We start from the raw sequence: 18900 nt of genomic DNA, 5'->3' as shown, positions 1-18900 counted from the left end.
TCGTATTTGCAAAACAAAGTGGAAAGGTCGTGACACGATGAACGAGCAAAAACGGAGTAGACGACAATAAATTAAAATATACTGTTTTGCTCGTTCATTATTCCACGATCTTTTCACTTTGCTCCATATCTAATGTTTGTCATGTCATAAGATACACAATATTTTTTTTCGTTTGTGAGCTTCTATCTATTAATCCTTAAAATCTATTAATTATTAATTATTTAAAAATTTAAAAAGTAAATTACAACACAATTTAGTTGCGTGTTATTTTTACTGATTTATTTTTTAAATTGTGACAAATTAAAAATTATAATAAATTTATATTAATTTCCTGTTGTTTGTCCCGTTGATTAATTTACAAACAACTGAATCAATTATTTGTTTAGTGAATAATTGCTTTTTAACCGCGTAACTCGCTGGTTTCTAACGGTACTGTCTTTACCGTTTCAGATTAATCAATCATAGGGACCCTTGATGAAAGTGATAAGTGTTCGCTTTCTTTCTCGTCAACCCGATTTCGGGTGACCTTTTTCTCTCTGCCCATCTTTGGGTTGCCTTTATTGCCTCACGCACAATAAAAAGAGCAATTTAGCAAGAGCGCCGACATTCGTTTAGCTCGAAGACGATACTGTTGGTGATCAATAGCCAGTAACCCAGCTTCCAGTATCTCACCTGCTGATGCTGGTCCGGGCTTCCGTCGGCCCACTAAGCGATCGAGAGATCACGTGAAACAGGTTTCGTTTTGTGTCTTTTTTTTTTAATTAGTACCTCGGTGAGGCTCGTGAGACACGTCAGCCACTAAAACCGGCACGTTAAATTACCGGAATATTCAGTTTGGGACACCGATTCCTTAATCTTTAAGGTCCGTTATTAAAATCATTCGCGCGCCGTATATATAAATCAGACAACTGTCACGTATCCGTAGCTGTCACATGTCAGATGTTATCGAGGAGCCTGACTTATTGACAGTATTATTGTCGTTACGTGTCATTCATAAACAATGCGAGACGCGAGTGAAGCTTCTGAATTGAAATGTCATTTCACGCTACGATACACGATCAGTTCGTTTCCGACGATTTATCATCTTTACTTCCGTTTAATTTAGTAACTTAAGTAATAAATATATATATATATATACTCGCTTCATAATTATATTTGTACAAAAATGCGTACTTGATTGTCTCGCATAAAAGAAATGTGTAAGTAATGACAAACGTGGGCAAACGAAATGAAGACATCGAGAACGTTAAATTTCTTGCGCTGCGATTGACAGTCAACATGTCGGATGTGACAAAACTAATTTGCACTCCTCCCCATGCACGTTTCAAGGTCTCCTGCGAAATCCTTATGCAATCCGCTCCTTACGGGTCGAGGTTTCCGCGTAAAAATTTCGGGGGAAAACCTGCTTATTCTTCCGGCGATTCGGACGAAGAAACTTCTTCCTCGCCGCGAGTCGCGCGAATCGATTATATCGGCGACAGAACGAACGTTAATAAGCTTTTTGCGCGAGACAGTTTTTACTGGCGGTGTCGGTGAAATCTGCGAATTCGCAGAGTAAGTGGTGCCGGTCCATTTAAGCGTAAATGGTAAATCATGACTAGGTGAAAGGTAAACAGAAACAGATAGAGGCCTCGGTGCGTGGACCCAAACTATTTGGATTTTGGAACCGTGCTACACAGTCGGCGAGCGGTCCATTGACCCGTTTCAATTCACCGGAATTATCGTTGACATAGGTTTTGTGCCTTCCACCATCGCTTTCTCCTTGATCGCCGTTTTTCTTTTCGCGCCGCGTTTGTCGAAGCCACGCGGAGACAAATTTTCTTTTCGTCGCGTCGACGAGGAAATGGGTACCCGATCGGCCGTCTAGCGTCTAACGTCTAGCTATCGTATTTTAGAACGATCAATGAAATAAGAGATGCATTTTCCGAGCGTTTGAAAAACAATATAATTAAAGAAAGATCATTTTCTCTCGCCGAGAATTAAATCAAGATTCAATTTGTCGAGACCGAAGCGTAGACTTAGATCCTTTCTATTTATGCGTCATCATTTTCTAATACGCGTCGATTTCACGTATCGTTCGGAGATCGCTATAAGGCACTATCCTATAAAGTAATATATTTTCTAAGGTTAACGAGAGGGAATCTCGATATTTCTTCGCGTTTCTTCGTCCTTGCCGCGACGCTCCACAGCACCCACTTTTCTGACACGATGAGGCTCCCGGGCTGCAAAAACTGTTATGCCGCGTGGAGGAACGCGTGCGGAGATGCTGTACGACTCTCGCCTGGGAAACGAGGCTACAACAGCAACGTGTAGCCGGTGGCACCTACATGACGGCATTCCGCCACATCGGCATCGATCTGAAAGACGAATCGTTCCGACACATTTTTATTTAAATTCCTCTCGAGACGTTATCTCGTTTATCCATCGTGCGATTGATGTTATCGGCTATCGCGTGTAATGTGTAATGATCGACGATTGATTGTATAATATGTCGACAACAACGGGATAATCACAAAATACGTGCCTCACGATGAAATACCTCTTTTTTCAAACAGGATTATTAGGCACGAGTCGAGTGCTGAATTGACGTACTTATTTTGAAAACGACAAGACAATACACGAAACGATAAAATCGCCGAGTTTCGTTGCCTGCTGAATTATATCCCTGCCTGCCGTTGAAATGTGTACTGTCTTTGCTGAATCGTAATTTTCGTTAAAGCGTGATTAATTGCTTGCTTCCTGATTCTTTTAATTTATTCTATATCTCAAATTTTTAAATTTCGCTTATTGTTAGTATGATATGCAAAATTATAAATTTTAATTTAGATTTTATGATTAGAAAAATAAAAATTAATTGAAGTATGTTGATCGACCCAACTGGCCATTGATCAAAAAACGTTTCTGGTTTATATAATCATTTATGGATTTTCTTATATATTTTTCATATTTATTGCGGAATGCCCAATTTTGTCGTTTAGTTTTTAGATTCGGCGTAATTTGGGCATTATGTCTGACTAATTAATATTTGTGAGTTGTGTGTATATATGCTTGAAAAGGACCGGAATCTACGGTCGAAACGTTTTTTGATCAATTAAAATTGGCCAGTTGGGTCAATCAACATACCTCGATTAATTTTTAATTATTCAAATTCTCAAGTTCTGTAGAAAAATAAAATTAGAATTTTATACAAGAAGTGCAATGATAAAGTCAAAACATTAAACGGTATTGAGACAATTATTGTTTTTCATGCGTTATGCTGTCTACATATAAAATTATAGTCATTTTCGGGAAATAAGCAAATGCATAAACATATATATCTAAATATTCAACGGATTAATTTTATGTTTATATTAGATTACATTAAAACTATATAAGCGAGCATTATATGCTTTAATATATTTTGAAAATCGAACAAGAAGAAGGGGTGGCTTAAAAAAGTGAAAATTATAACATATGGGGTCACATTCTCTCATTCTTATATGCTTTATTCATCTTATTCGACAAGTTCAATTTGCACGGAAAGATCGCCTATAGATTCCGAGTTCGTCAAACTGGGAGCGGAAGTAGAAATCGCGCAGAGAGACGAGAAGCAGAGGCAGAGGCCCGCGGGTCCGTTGTCTCCGTTCGTAGATCCCATCGCGAGACCGGCGATAGGGGGGCAGGCAGACTGGCGACGATCACGGAGGGTGGGATCCCGGGGGTCCGCGATCCTACCTCGCGCGTTTTGCCTTGACCGATCTCGGCTGATCTATCCCCACGATCGATTTCCCACCACGATCCACAAGTTTTGGCCTCGTTTGCTTCAACATCGTTTACGCTCGCGGAAGATACCACCTCCGACGTGCCGATCGACCACCACCAAAGCCCACGGGTGGCCGGAGGATACCGAGGCACCAAAGTTATAAAGCGGACCGGCTAAGCTGATGCGCGGCGCTGCCACTTTGTCGGGCGACCACAACGTGCCACGGTTTGTCTCCCGTTCTCGTGTGAAGAAGAGGAGAGGCATTTTTTTCCCCCCCGGCGGACACGGACACCTCTCGCGCGGTGTCATCCTCTGAGGCGCACGGTCGTCGGGCCATGTCATTTTGACATTTGGAGTCGCGGGTGCGGTTGTAATACTCCCGGACCACGATTCTGGCGCGCCACCACGTCCCGTCGCACGCACGCAAGAAACAAGGACCCGAACTCGTGACATAAGGTACATAAGGTACTCTTGACTAAGGAACGACGCCAGAAAGTCCTTTCCACCCCTCGAGAACAAGCTTCCTTCTCCAAGTCGGGCGTTATACATACTCCGCGTATGGGCGACTTCGCGATAAGAAACTTGATTGACAACTTTTTCCCTGTTCGTGCCCAATTAGCTCAGTGTACATCATAAGTATGTAGGCGTAATTGATAATTACATAAACAGATATTTTCAGATCTATTTTATATCGCAAAGTAATATAAAGCGATCATTTTTCTTATTTTAAGAACTCCACAAGATCGTCAAGATCTCAATGCAACTTGCTTCAGAGTTTCTATATCATGCTAGCGTATGTTATATACGATTTCTTTAAATTGATTTTTAATTTTACTGGTGTTGTTAAAAGAAAAAATATCGCAAAATATCACATTTGGAAATATGCAATTCTTATGCAAACTTGCTAATTCTTAAAAATCTTGAGTAAGCATTTAATAATTTCGCAAAGGTATTTTAATTTTGTTTAAAGTGCAGTCGTGTTAGTTACATAATTTTTTTACGACAAACAGCTGAAAGAAATGTCAACAATAAAATCGGGAAATATCTTATCATGATACTGTTAAAATATTAAATTCAGTTAAAAGTTAAAAGAACAAGCTTATGCTATTTTCGCAGTGTACAAGAAATATGTTATAAATATTTTAAAAACTGAAATTAAATATTTCGTTCGAATATCAATTATTAATGGAACGTTTATAAGCGTTATAAATATATGATTAATACATATATTTATATGAATCGTGCATTTTTCTGAATATTCAAATTTTAAAACGTAATGAGTAAATTAAAATGAGAAAATATGTCGACATAAATAATTATATATATTGATATAAATATATATGTGTATTAATTACATAAAAAATTAAATGTTCCATTAATGAGAAGTTTTTATTTCAAAGGAACATTTATAATTCTCTCATCGTCAATCTTATAATTAACTTCTCCGTTGTCATGAATAAATCTTACGTGCGTTATTTTTTTTCTTTTTTTCTATCCAAAAAAAGATTTTAGAAAAATGTTGTCTCTATTAACATTAGATCTATACTAAAAGGATCAAAATGACTTGTTTGACATTTTTAAAAATAATTAGATATTTATTTTTAAAACACCACAATTTTGGAAATTTTCTGATTTTTTTTAAATATATAGATAATTAATTTTTATAAATTTTATAATTTTCTCTATTTTTTTTTCATTTTGACCTCTTCGGTAGATATAGGTATAGGTTAATCTTCGGTAGTGTGTTAATAAGCTTCTTACAGATTTATCGAATCATTTATATGGATTTGTACTTACATCGTTCATTACAAGTTTAACTTTCGCTAGATACGTATCGCTTGTCTGCTTCGCGAAGCTACATCTGTCGTTACGAGTAAGGTGCACTTGAACGAAGATCGGGGTATACTTCAACGAAGAATTTCAAAGATTTCTTTCATTCGCCTCTACCTATCTATACCTATCTATGCCTCTCCATCCGAAATGAAAGTGCAGTTTTCACATTGTCACGTATCATACAGTGCTTAATGACCGTATATTGATAATTATATTGCGTTGAAGGTTCTAAGCAATTATATTAAATGAATAATCGCATTTTCCCGTTATTAATACATGCAATACTTGCACAATGCAGATTACATTTGTCTGCCAATTAATAGATCATCATCATTAGCATCGTCATTAATATTCGCTGATTCAGTTCGCGTGTAAAAGGAGAAACGCCACGGATTATTGGAAATTCAAGTGCTTAGACTTTGATCAAGAATGTGCGATTTTCTTCGTTATTTATTATTATTAAAGAGCTTTCACATCCTATCTCGATTTATCATCCGCGTAAAAGGCGAAAGGTCTTCAAGGTCCGAATGTTTCGTGATTTACTTATTTCCGTGTAACGATTAATTAAAATTTATAACAAATATATCAATTCTTCATAATAATTAAACTCTACCGGGTGTGTAATTTTCCTCGGCGATGGTAATTAATATTATAAAGATTTGATACTTATCACAACGTTCAGAAAAAAAATCGTCGTCCATTAGCACTCCGATTTGCAACGTACATTACATGAATACGGACAATTGCATTTGCTGACACATTTGTAAATGCTGACGCGTACATAGGTAAATAAATGATATGTGCGGTGAAGTAACAGTTTGTCACGCGCCGTGAAAACTCACGGTCATCGAAAATTTTGCATAAAGTTTCTCAGTTTCCACTTATAGAGAAGGTTCTCCGGTGAATTTTTGGCAGCCTTTTCTCCGAGATTTTTTTTCGAGATATATCTCAGTGACAAAAATCTTTGTCTTCTCTCTGAGACAAAGATTCATCTTTGCAAGAAAGATGAGCTCTCTTTCGTCGTTCCGCGAAGCAATTATTCTAATTTCCATTGAAAAATAGATGGAGAGGCGAGACCTAATTTATTCCCTTCTTAAACATACGTGGCACAGCCACAGAATTGCAACAATTACGCCAAGTTCAATGCGAAATCGCTCCGCTCAAGGAAAGTAACTTTCCTCAAAGGATATCCTAGTTGATGGATCGTCGACTTGACAACAAGCTGCTTAGAGAAAGAAAGAAAGAAAAGAAAAATATACAGAAAGAAACAAGTGTTCGCGGCGGGACACGTTTATAAGCGACTTCGGGAGATAGCGGTAATAGTTTCTTCGGAGCGTGAAAGTTATGTTCCGCGGTATATACGGCGAGTGAACGACCGGATGATGTGCATCGAGGAAATAGCTATTAAGAACTAATTGTGAGCTGATGCACGTACAGCATGTTTCGTTTAACTGGTCGACTGTCGATCTTTCAAATGTCTTAATATCACGCGCGCGTAAACGCAAACGATTTATTCGCTCTAACCGCGTTTACTTTCTTCTGTACATTCAAATATATATATATATATATATATATATATATATATATATATATATATAATATGTCTGTTAGAGAGAGAGAGAAAGGTATTCTTCAGGAAATAAAACTAAAGTGAACAAGCCTGTGCTTGTTACGACTCATTCAAATCAATTGCGCATACATTGGAATGCAGTGGCCCAATTATTTCATACGAGGTGGCAGTTTGTCGATCGCGCGTGTATTCGATTTGCTACGTCGGTATAAAAATACATAAATGTAACAGCGTTAAAGTGCATCAAACGCATAAAATGAAAAAGTTGCATTATAACGCCTCGATCGTTGCTTAAAAGTTTCGACATGGTTTTGACAAAGTAATTCTAGAAGACAAGATGTGTGCAATATAAGTGCTATCTCATTAAATCACTCATCACGAAAAATCGACGTACTTGCAGCGGCTTATCGTATCAATAGAAATGATGTTTGATTGATGATTACTAGAGTCGTGCGATCGGTTTTTTGTGTTGCAGGCGATGGCGAGCTTCATCAATTCGACAGCACAATTTTTCAACGATGCGTACGATTACTACCTCTGGACGCTGTCCCTCGCAGGTAATCTGTTATATTGAAAGTCTATTACATTAGAAATTCTCTAATATTCTGCAGTATTAAATTATTTGCTTTTAAATAAATTTGTCTTGTAATTTTGGCTAGATGTTTTTAACAAGCTTTAATTTACATAATGTGATTATATAAATTTATTATACAATAAATTTGCGCTTTAGTTGTAACGATTAATATTTTACGATAAATAAATACGATCTGGCATGTATCGCTAGATTCTTTATAAAACACGTTTCGATTTTTAGACGAGAGGACGAGAGGATGGTTATTGGTTGACTCGCCGAAACCAACGTTAATATATACGATGTTGTACCTCCTCATCGTCTGGGCGGGTCCTAAGGTCATGAAGAAACGAAAAGCTTTCAAATTAACGTGGGCATTGGTGCCCTACAACCTTGCCATGGCCTGTCTTAATGCTTATATTGCCATTCAGGTGAATATCATTTCCTGTCCTCGACGATGGGAAAATATCACGGAGCTTGCCTTCATTTTTCTTATTTATCTCTATGCAGTCACTTTCACTTGAAAGTGGGTTTCTATTGCTTATCTGGCATTTCTCTGTATTCTTTGCAGTTGTTCGTAGCTTCCACAAGGTTACAATATAGTTATGTATGCCAGCCAATAAGGCATATCACGCGTCCCGATGAGCTTCAGGTAAGAGAATTGTCGTAAAATGAAAAATTAAAATATTCAAAGATTATATTCCTGTCTATTTTTCTTTTACATTTTAGCTTAAAAACGTGTCTATTATTAAAAATAAATGCCCTTTTTCTTATTCTGTCCTGCCAAATTATTTGGATAATGCATATAAAGAAAAAATAAATCAATTTATTTTAGAGAGTTTAATAATATTAATATTAATTAATATTAATAACATACAAGAATGTTTTTCAAGAAACCGTAAAAAAAGCATGCTCTCGATCTGAAATAAATTATATATTAATAGGAAAATTTTATTTTCGATATGTTCAGATTGCTGACGCGGTTTGGTGGTACTACTTTAGCAAGCTTCTGGAATTTTGCGATACATTCTTCTTCATTTTGCGGAAGAAGGACAATCAGTTGAGCTTCCTCCACGTTTATCATCACTCCACCATGTTCTCGTTATGGTGGATCGGTATTAAATGGGTACCGAGCGGATCCAGTAAGTGCATCTTTATTTCGATATTAATTCCAGCGTGCTGCAATAATTAACATTAATTATTATTGCTTTAAGTCGACTTATCAGTTGGCCGAGTGGACTTTAAGTCGACTTGAACAGCGACTGCAGTTATTAGCAGCATTAAGCTTATCCTTAGATAAATGTTAATAGCATTCGCCAAGTGTAGCTAAAAGTTTTTGCGGTGGAAAGTAGAGATATGTGAAAACTAAACGTTGGTTACGCTCTATCTTTTGAACGATTATTAAAATTTATACCGAAAGAATTATCCGATAAGATTCTTACGTTTATGCGTGCACACTTGCAGCTTTCCTGCCAGCGATGGTGAACAGCTTCATCCACGTGCTGATGTACTCGTACTACGGACTCGCCGCGTTAGGTCCTTCGGTAGCTAAATATCTCTGGTGGAAGAAGTACTTGACGATCCTCCAGCTCATCCAGTTCACGAGCGCCTTGATTCTGGGGGTCAACGGCATCCGTTCGGGATGCGACTTCCCCCTCTGGATGCAGTACGCCCTCGTAATTTACATGATGTCTTTCATCGTCTTGTTTGGGAATTTCTACGCCAAAGCCTACATCGCGAAGGTAAGGACGCGGATTTCATAATAGAGGAGGAGACGCGTTATCTCGCGTCCATATATGTACATACATATCTGCGTTATCGGTCCATGACTGACGTTTGTTTGCAGGGTAAACAGGTGTACGCGGAGAAGCGGCTCGAGAAGCTAAAAGCCGCCGAGAAGATGTTGATGATGAGCACGCAACTCGACGGCGCGGTCAGCAACGGGAAGATCGCGAACGGGTACGCGAACGGGCACGCGAACGGCTACACGAACGAGACGACCAAGAAGAAGACCCAATGAGGCGATTCTCCCCGAGGGTGTCCCTATCGGGATACCCGATCCACCGTACTCGCGACACACGACGAAGAAGAAATAGTCATGGTCATCAGTCGGCGTCGAGTGGTGCGTCGTGGTCGACAGGAGTAGTTTAACGTTAAATAAATAAATAAAAACACGAAAAAAGGGCCAAGGGGAAAAAAGAAACGGAAATTTCTCGCTTAGATCCCGCACATTGCCGGGTTTGTGCTTTCGCGAGGCAAAAATTTAGCACCGTGATTCCAAAGTTATCGGATCAGCAATTGTACATTCGCGACGCCACGCTGATTCCAGCAACTGTACATATATTAACAGACATACGCTGAAGAGACGGTTCAGAACCGAATGCGTTTCGTAGCGATTAGCGCCTGCAGGGATGAGAGTTCGCACGTGAATAAATTATGTATTTAGGGGCCTGAAGAGCGGAAAGATTTATGTATCACTTATATGAAGATAAATAGCAAAATATCAGAAAAGCAAACGATCTTTCTTTCAAGAGGGAGTCAGAGTCGACGAATAAGTTTTTCCCTAAATGTAAGATTATCCGGAAAAATAGTCGTAACGGAAGGAGGGAAATGTGCGCGTATGTGTGCGTGTATAGATGAAAATAGAGAAGTAAACTGTCAGGGAAAAAACGGAAGAAAGGAGAACGGCGAAAGAGACTTTCGATGGAAAAGCTTACAACGGAAGATTGTCATAAAAGGGTTAAAGTTAAGGTAAGGTCTAGAAAGAAACAGGAACGCTCGAAACTCAATGCGATCCGTCAGTTTGTGAAAATTACGAGATGTATGCGAATGTGTGCGTATAATATATATTGAAACTGATTGGATTAAACTTCGCAAGTGCCGTTTCGCGTACGAGCAACAGTTCTGTATGAATCGATGCTTAGAAGTCACAATTCGGGATGCCTATCACGCAGTTATATTTCTGAATGATCTGCACAGAAACGGGGAGGTATACGCGATACACGGAGATCCGCTCGCTTTCGTCAAAACAAACATACATTTAAATATGATATAATCGACAGATTTCTGTTCGTTTTCAAGTGTAGATTTGAGTAACTAGGAAAAAAAAACAGGTATTGCTCGATTAAACGAGTTTTTATACCGGCGCTTTTCTACAACGAGTAATCCAGATGTGTACATACAAGTGACGCGCTTTCGCCGCAATAAGGACTACGAGAGCAATAAAAAAAAATGTGAACAATGAAAAAATGCAGCAGAGAAAACGTCCACTGCGATTGTTCTATCACACATCTTAAATTACGGAGAATCTGTCCTTCATCCAACGTACGATTTGTATTCTTATCTCGAAATTTACGAACGGCAGTCAATTAACAATTAAATAAATTGCAAGATAACCATTTGCGACGATGGATTATGTTCATTTGCGCGGGGCTCGTGTGTTTCCTCTCCTAACATATTTCTCTATTTAGATAATTACGTTGTATTGTTAATGTGTTTATATAAATACATATATATCATTATAGCGGATGATGCAGTTTATTATAAAAATGGCATTGCTGCGCAATGTTTAAAGTTTAAAACAAAGAAATGCATTATTTAATTCTTCATGGTTTACGTTTATTTGTCCCTTCAATAAGAGTTTTCACAAAGTTTTCTTATTTTAACTGTTAGGTATTAAATATTATGTATACAATATTTTTTCCGTGTTCTTTTATTGTATATATCTTATAGATAATAAAATTACTTTAAAGCAACCAATATTGTACACAGATCAATGAGATTGTATCAGACACGTAAATGGCTGCACAAATCGTAATCTTTCACGATGTAACGACATGCGGTTATAGGGAAAGTAAAAATATTGAGAAACGATTAGCTTTCGACATATAAACCAATCCAAAATTGTTTATTCACATTATGGCAGCCACTTGCAAGTAGCAAGCTTGTATTTTGCAAGAGCCATTACTCTTCAGGAGACAATTTTTTTCTTATCTATGTCGTTACCAAACAATATTTACAAATATTTGTTTAATTTTTAGACGCATCGATTGGGAAGATCCCAAATATCTTTGTACGAGAAAGGAGGTAAAGCAATTAAGAGTCGCGATTAACCACGACTTCGTAAAATCGCTAGAGCCAACCAGATCGAGCACGTCTTGCCAACGTATCGTTGCATGTGGCAGACGAGGGCAAATTCGACGGGGCCCGTGATACGGTGAACCTTCGTGGCGGCTATTTGCTCCGCCAGTTCGTCAAAGGCGGTCTGACGCAGATTCAGGAGGAAACCGTGCGTGTGATAAGCTCTGTACAATTGTTTCAGGTCCCTCTTGTCGACTTGACGCGCCACATCGTTCGGAATGTCGGAGACGAAGCCTCGCAAAACACTTACCGCGTGGCGATTAAATATCGTTGTTAAACCGAGAGCGCTGCGCCAGCCGGACAACTTGTCTCGCAAATATTGCTCCACTTCCGGCGCGCCTTCTTTCTCCTGCGCGTCTTCCTCGGGCATCGGTATCACCGTCGATTCCAAAGTCTGAACGGGTCGATTGCCGGCCGGTGCGGCGACAGGTACGAGTGGCCGCCAATCCTTACTAATCGCCACGTTAAATCTCAAATTGTGAGGCAGAGTAGATTTCTGCATGTTTTCCCATATCTACAATAAAAATGCTGTTATAAAAATGGAAAAAAGCTATGGAACGGAAAAAAGTGACGAGGAAAAAGGGAAAACTTGTCAACATAAACCTGTGATTGTTTGGAGAGATGAATTAATCGTTTTACACTTACGCCAGAGTGATTGACCAAGCGGGACACTTTCATCAGCGAACAGCGACTGTCGCTCAATTTATAACGATCCCCGATTTCGGGATCCCACAGGACGGCGTCGTTTTCCTCGATGCTCAAAACAAACGCGGTCCATCGGCTTATCTGCGACGAACCTGCGTCCACAAATATATTCAAGATAGAAATTATATGCCATGTATATCTGTAATTATTTTATGCATATCGATTTATAGTTAATTAGACTTGAGAAAATATTTTTTAAGAGTTCTTCTTAAGAGGTTGTACCATATATTATTAGATATCTCTGTCAAGTTGGCATACCTAACAACACATATGACTGCAAGCCGAGACCTTGAAGAAGCGTCGCCAGCAAGGCCGCTCTGCCGTAGTGATCCACCTTGTTGACGCTTAAGGCCTGGCGCGGCGGGACCGGGCCGTAGTGCATCGGCAAGGACGGCAGAAGCATGGCGAGCCGCGCAGCGTCGTCGGGAGTTTCGACACCGGCTATTCTGTACGGGGTTGCCAGGCAGCGTTGAATCCCCTTTAACAAAGTATCGATGGCGTTAGCTTCCAAGGACTTGGCGTTACCGGGCTGCTCCAGCCTCATCAGCGCGTAGATCCGGGTGTGCGAGCGACCCGGGCTGGCCTGCACGTAGCCGAACGACAATACGGGACTGAACAGGGGGGACAGGGCGATCCAGCGCTCGAGCTCCTGATAATTCCGGTGACTCTCCAGGGGTATTCTCGCCTCGCCCAGCCACTGCTGGCCCCAAACCGGATGTTGATCGTACAGGCGAAATTTCACGCAGTGCTCGCCGCTCTGTCTGGGCAATTCGAAGTGCATGGTCTGCTGCCAGATGGGCGCGGGCCCTTCCGCCGTCGCGGTCGCGTGTACGACGTTGCCCCATTCCACCTCCAGCAGAGGGCTGACCAGCGCCGATTCCTCTCTCACCGGCACCTCCACTCCGCGCAGTACGGTGACGGAGAGGATCGTTCTCCCTACGGGATGACGTCGACGAGTGCTGGACGACGGCCTGAGCGGCCGGCTGGCCTGGAACAGATTCTTCAGAGACACGTCCAGCAGAGAGAACGCGGACTGCTCGGTCACGACCATGTCCGGCGGTTTCGAGTCGCACGGCGACGCTTTTTTGCGAATCGCGCCGACATCCGCGTCGAACATCAGAGCCGGATCCATCAGCAGAAAATACTTGACGTCCTTGTTGCTGGCGGAACGTCTGTGAGGTCGCGACAGGGAGAGACTGTTCTGCGGATCATTCGGGTCGTTGCTCGGTCTATATAGGCCCTCGCTGATGGTCTCCTCCGGCTCGCTGCTGCCGTACGTCGACAGAGAGACAGTGCAGACGACGGTCCCGGCGTATATCCTACCCGAGTTGTCGCCGATCGCGAAATCTATGTCCACCTTGTGGTCCCTGACGCTACGCTGGGGCAACGGTAACGGAAGAACGCTGGACGCCCCGTCTCGCGCGTGCACCTGTATCGAGAGATCGTGGCATCCCGAATTTCTCATCATCAGTTTGTACAGTTTCCGATTGAACGGGCCGTTCACCGTGCATATCGACCTGCCTTTGAAGAGCACGGAGACCGAGACGATCTCCGGCGTCGGCCCCTGACCTTCCTCGCGCGGCGGTGCGTGAACGCGTACGTCCCGCACCGCGATCTCGACGAGTTTCCCGCGGAACCGCGGCCGCGACTCCGCGTAGTCCAGCGGTTTCACGTCGTCGAGCCGATAAGGCTTGACCAGCTTGTCAGTGAACGGGCTTTCGGATACGTAAAGTCCGTCCTCGGCGGACGGGCCTCTACCGCCCGACCCTCGCGAGACTCTCCTGTTCCTCGTGAGCACCCCGCTCGTGTCCCGATCGTCGTCGATCACCGGATACGCGTAGCAGAGACCGAAATCCTCCTCGGTTTGATGGTCTTGCGAGCGTCGCGCGGGTCCGGTTACGAAATCGACGTCAGAGGAAGACATATCGCGATTGTAAACAAGAAAAGAAAGAATCTTTTACTCTGAGGCGCTGTGCGATTTGTTCATGGCTGTTATTTATTATTTAATTTTTGGCGAACAGAGTAAAATTTCTAAACTACGCTTCTGAATTATTTCCAACAAATTTCATCGTCGCGGAATTACAGAATTGCTGTAAGCATAATCTCACGTGACATGTGACATGCAGAACACTCACGTTGACGTTTGTTTTGGCGTCCTCGACTCCTCGGTTACCATAGCAACGATCCTCGGAGTGACAGGCGAGCATAATTGGACAAGCGGCGACATCTCGTAAAATTTTCTTGAACGAATCTGAGGGAGCCGTGTCACGCGATCGATAAAGAAGTTGAAACGCAAAAACATAACCTTGAAACCTTCGACGGCTTCGACCGGTGGCAATTAGATCAGTTAGATCAGTATAAGATCAGTTATATTTGAATTGAAGCGATTTATCAGATTTCATCCACTTTGCAAAGGTGTGAACTGGTGTGAGCTCGAATTGCGAGGATGGACGAGGAGATGGACGCTGTAAACGAAGAAGCTTCTCCGGGAGGAGCTTCAGACGGGGAAGAGATGGTAACGAGCGAAACGGAGGAGAAAGCCGACAAGGAAGCGGCAGACACCGAGTCCGAGAGCGATGACGACGACGACGAGGATGTCAACGAGAAGGAGGTGAAAGCCCTGGAGGCTTCCTTGTCGACGAACCCGTACGATTATGCCAGTCATGTAGCCCTGATCAACAAACTGCACGCGATGGGCGAGCTGGACCGTCTGCGAGCCGCCAGGAACAATATGAGCAACATGTATCCGTTGAGCCCTGAGCTCTGGCTCGTTTGGATAAGCGACGAGGTCAAGTTGGCGACCACCGACGAGCAGAAGGCTGAGGTGGTCGAACTATGCGAGCGAGCTATCAAGGATTACGTATGTAAGTTTTTTCACAGGTGCTTTGGGTCCTGGTTTAAGGCTGGTATTCGGTACAAACAAAGGAGGTCGTGACATTGTGATGTGTACTTTCAGCTGTGGAAGTATGGTTGGAATATCTACAGTTCAGCATCGAATATATGGGCAAGGATGAGGAAAAGGTCAGCAAAGTTCGTCAACTCTTTGAACGTGCCCTGACCACCGTTGGAATGCATATCACGAAAGGAGCGATAATATGGGAAGCGTATCGCGAATATGAGAATATGATACTTGCTTGCCTGTTGTCATCGGTAAGGTATTTAAGAACATTGATATGCAGAAGTAAATGTGCTCAGAAACAAGTTTTCCAGTAGACATTGTCTATTTTTCCTTTTTTTTTTTCTATATAATTTAATAATTCTAAATTTCTAGGACGATACTGAAAATGGAAGAAAGAAGGCTCAGTTGGAACGCATCCTCAATTTGTTTAAACGTCAATTATCTAATCCTCTTTTAGACATGGATAAGACGTACGAGGAATACCAATCGTGGTGTGCAAAGTATGGTACGGAAGTAGACACTGATGAGAAGTCCGTATCAAAGTGCTATAAACGGAGTTCTGCAAAATTGACGTCGTTCCTTCCTTATGAAGAGAAGCTTGTCTCTGTACAAGGCCAAAGTGAACTGCTTGACGCTTACAAAGGATATTTACTGTACATAAAACAAAACAATTTAGATCTTGTTACAATTCTATATGAAAGAGCAATAACCGATCTGAGCTTAGAAACGTCAATTTGGTTGGATTATATCGCTTATCTAGAAAAAGTATCGAGGCTTGCGGATGTATTGGATCCAATTTATCATAGAGCGTCGAGGAATATTCCATGGTGCTCGACAGTTTGGCAAAAGTGGATGAGATCGTGTGAGGAATGGGACAAACATATATCAGAAATTCAAAAGATATTAGAGAATGCTTTGTCCGCTGGTTTTTCAACGGCAGAAGATTATCGCAATCTGTGGATTACGTATCTCGAATATCTGCGGCGCAGACTCGAGCAATATCCTGACGAAGAGAGGGAGAAGTATCTGGATGTTATTCGTAAGACGTTTAACAGAGCGTGTGAGCATTTGGCCAAGTACTTTGGCCTGGATGGCGATCCCAATTGCGTTATCTTGCAATATTGGGCGAGATTTGAAGCGATACATGCAGATGATATGGAACAAGCTAGAAGATTGTGGGCTGATATTCTTTCACAAGAGCATTCTGCAACAGCTTCTTACTGGTTGGAATATATAGTGTTAGAAAGGTAATTACATATAGTTGAATAACAATAAGTTTTATGTTTTATAATTTATATTTGTAACTGTCCTATTCTTTCAAGCATTTTTCTGATTTGTTTATAGATGTTATGGAGATTCAAAGCATCTAAGGAAACTGTATCAGAAAGCCTTGAGTTCCACGCAGGATTGGCCAGAAAGTATAGCGAACTCATGGATAGATTTTGAGCGTGATAAAGGAACTTTAGAGCAAATGGAGTTCTGTGAAGCGAAAACGAAAGAGAAGCTCGATAAAATTATGACAGAGAGGCAAAAAGCGCAGCAAGTTCTTTCTCAGAGTGAATCATCCACGCAAGATAAAAAAGCGAGTAAAAGAAAAGCAGATGACGGCAAATGGAAAAATTTAGGAAGTTCCCCATCGAAAATTGTAAAAACTGACGTGCGAGTGAAACCAAAATTACGAGAAAGTATCTTGAAATTTGTTAGCAAAACGACGAATGATCGAGAGGAGGCGAAGCCAGAAGTCGCACCACCGCCCGGTTATAAAACGACAGATGATGAAGATACGGATGATAAAGATAGTCAACATGAAGTAGACGATAGTATTACAGTTTTTGTCAGTAATTTAGATTACACAGCGACCGAAGACGAAGTGAGAGATGCTCTAAAACCGGCTGGACCGATAACGTTATTCAGAATGATTAAAGATTATAAGGGACGTAGCAAAGGATACTGCTATGTACAATTAAGTAGCGTAGTACGTATATTTTATTGTTTAATAAACGGAAACTTTAAATAAAATGCAGCTAAATTAAATAAAAATGCAGCTAAGTGCGAAAAAGTAAGAAATGTAATCGTTGAAAATATACTCGTAAATTATCATTGCAACATTTTATTTCGTGTCTCGCCTAAAAATTTTAAAACGTTTAAGTTAAGATATAATGTTCAACTTACTATTTTACAGGGAGCTGTGGAAGAAGCTTTAAAATTAGATAGAACACCTATAAGAGGACGTCCTATGTTCGTTTCAAAATGTGATCCTAACAAGAGTACCAGGAGTTCAGTATTCAAATACACTTCTACACTTGAAAAGAACAAGCTTTTTGTTAAAGGTATAACATGTTTGTGCAAATCACGCAACAGTTACAGAACTATTTTTCGTGTTTTTCTGCGCGATTTTCCTACTGTTTAGTCAAATCATATATTCTCAAATTCCCCGAATAATATTTTCTCGTAGTCATTCCTGCATGTTCAATAATGTGTTTAAGGACTTCCACTTACGCTGACAAAAGAGGAATTGGAGGAGATATTTAAAGTTCATGGAGATCTGAAGGAAGTTCGCCTAGTTACTTACCGTAATGGGCACTCGAAGGGCTTGGCTTACGTTGAGTATCACGATGAAGCAACCGCTGCGAAAGCTCTTTTGAGCACGGACGGTATGAAGATTCAGGACAAAGTGATCAACGTTGCGATAAGTCAACCGCCCGATCGCAAGAAACCTCAAGCGGAGGAGAACGGAGGACAGGTGAAGTCATTAGGTGGAACATCGACGAGCCGTACAGCAGTCGGCGTGCCCAAGACTTTGCTGTCTATGGTTCCCCGTAGCATTAAAAAGAATAGCAGTAACGGCAACGCAGCTCCGGATAGAAATACGCAGTCGATGAGCAATCAGGACTTTAGGAACATATTTCTCAATAAAAAGTAAAACTTGCTCTATCATATGATCATGTCTTTTCTCAGTCTATTGATATTCATTTTAAAGCTTTATCGGCTATGCATATTAATACTTATATGTTAGTAGTACTGTTACAGGATTTACTGTGAATGGATTTACCGTTAAAAATTCATTTGGCAAAAGTGCGTTATATATTACGATATATATGTGCGTTAAAAAATCAAATGTGCAGTAACTACAAATTTCTGTATGTTAAACACTTTCGTATACATTATACTCAATTATGTATGAGTATATATTTTGGTGCTCTACTTTTTAAACTTTTTCTACACATGTGTGAATGTATGTTTCTTTTTCTAAAAAATCTTATGTTCTAGGAGATGCTTCAATCTCTAAAGATTATAGATAATTACTAATTCAGTATTAGTCAATCTACACTGTTGGTACAAATAAATCTTTCCATTTCATGTTAAGATATATGAAGGAAAAAATATACCACAAGATAAACGATTATATAAAATAAATACTTTTAATACATATATATATA

General features: G+C 40.7%; 3 protein-coding genes across 4 annotated transcripts in view; 2 read left to right on the top strand and 1 right to left on the bottom strand.

The window, feature by feature from the left end:
* Nucleotides 1-11116, top strand: part of LOC112451774 (elongation of very long chain fatty acids protein 4-like) — an 18874-nt gene extending 7758 nt beyond the window's left edge. The window contains exons 1-7 of one of the 2 annotated variants that reach the window (XM_025011621.1): nt 3835-4198; nt 7621-7702; nt 7960-8147; nt 8288-8368; nt 8687-8858; nt 9181-9458; nt 9563-11116. In XM_025011621.1, the coding sequence (XP_024867389.1) occupies nt 7624-7702; nt 7960-8147; nt 8288-8368; nt 8687-8858; nt 9181-9458; nt 9563-9736 (972 nt within the window). In that variant the 5' untranslated portion in view covers nt 3835-4198; nt 7621-7623 and the 3' untranslated portion in view covers nt 9737-11116. Of the gene's footprint in view, nt 1-3834; nt 4199-7620; nt 7703-7959; nt 8148-8287; nt 8369-8686; nt 8859-9180; nt 9459-9562 lie in introns of those variants that run through there. The other variant, XM_025011622.1, reaches the window with a different exon arrangement.
* Nucleotides 11117-11284: 168 nt separating this feature from the next.
* On the bottom strand, nt 11285-14728 carry LOC112451772 (coiled-coil and C2 domain-containing protein 2A-like). Its single transcript, XM_025011617.1, has 3 exons — nt 12820-14728; nt 12502-12653; nt 11285-12370 (listed from the first exon to the last, which is right to left on the bottom strand). Exons 1-3 carry the CDS (start codon nt 14483-14485, stop codon nt 11825-11827), a joined length of 2364 nt encoding a protein of 787 aa, XP_024867385.1. The 5' UTR covers nt 14486-14728; the 3' UTR covers nt 11285-11824.
* A 123-nt stretch (nt 14729-14851) lies between these two features.
* On the top strand, nt 14852-18397 carry LOC112451781 (squamous cell carcinoma antigen recognized by T-cells 3-like). The gene is made up of 6 exons (XM_025011637.1): nt 14852-15425; nt 15518-15711; nt 15833-16707; nt 16805-17435; nt 17643-17790; nt 17947-18397. The coding sequence occupies exons 1-6, from the start codon at nt 15008-15010 to the stop codon at nt 18381-18383; spliced, it is 2703 nt and encodes a 900-aa protein (XP_024867405.1). The 5' UTR covers nt 14852-15007; the 3' UTR covers nt 18384-18397.
* The last annotated feature ends 503 nt before the right edge of the window (nt 18398-18900 follow it).

The sequence above is a fragment of the Temnothorax curvispinosus genome, unplaced genomic scaffold (assembly GCF_003070985.1).
Source record: "Temnothorax curvispinosus isolate PA1 unplaced genomic scaffold, ASM307098v1 QBEX01002543.1, whole genome shotgun sequence".
In the NCBI taxonomy this organism is placed as follows: Eukaryota; Metazoa; Arthropoda; class Insecta; order Hymenoptera; family Formicidae; genus Temnothorax; species Temnothorax curvispinosus.
This window is presented reverse-complemented; position numbering and strand designations above follow the sequence as displayed.

Coding starts and splice junctions, on each gene's coding strand:
- LOC112451781 (XM_025011637.1), top strand. CDS start 15,008: ATGGACGAGGAGATGGACGCTGTAAACGAAGAAGCTTCTCCGGGAGGA. Junction 16,708..16,804: donor GAATATATAGTGTTAGAAAG/GTAATTACATAT, acceptor ATTTGTTTATAG/ATGTTATGGAGATTCAAAGC. Junction 17,436..17,642: donor ATGTACAATTAAGTAGCGTA/GTACGTATATTT, acceptor ACTATTTTACAG/GGAGCTGTGGAAGAAGCTTT.
- LOC112451772 (XM_025011617.1), bottom strand. CDS start 14,485: ATGTCTTCCTCTGACGTCGATTTCGTAACCGGACCCGCGCGACGCTCG. Junction 12,654..12,819: donor GCAGTCATATGTGTTGTTAG/GTATGCCAACTT, acceptor TTGTGGACGCAG/GTTCGTCGCAGATAAGCCGA. Junction 12,371..12,501: donor GCTTGGTCAATCACTCTGGC/GTAAGTGTAAAA, acceptor TTTTTATTGTAG/ATATGGGAAAACATGCAGAA.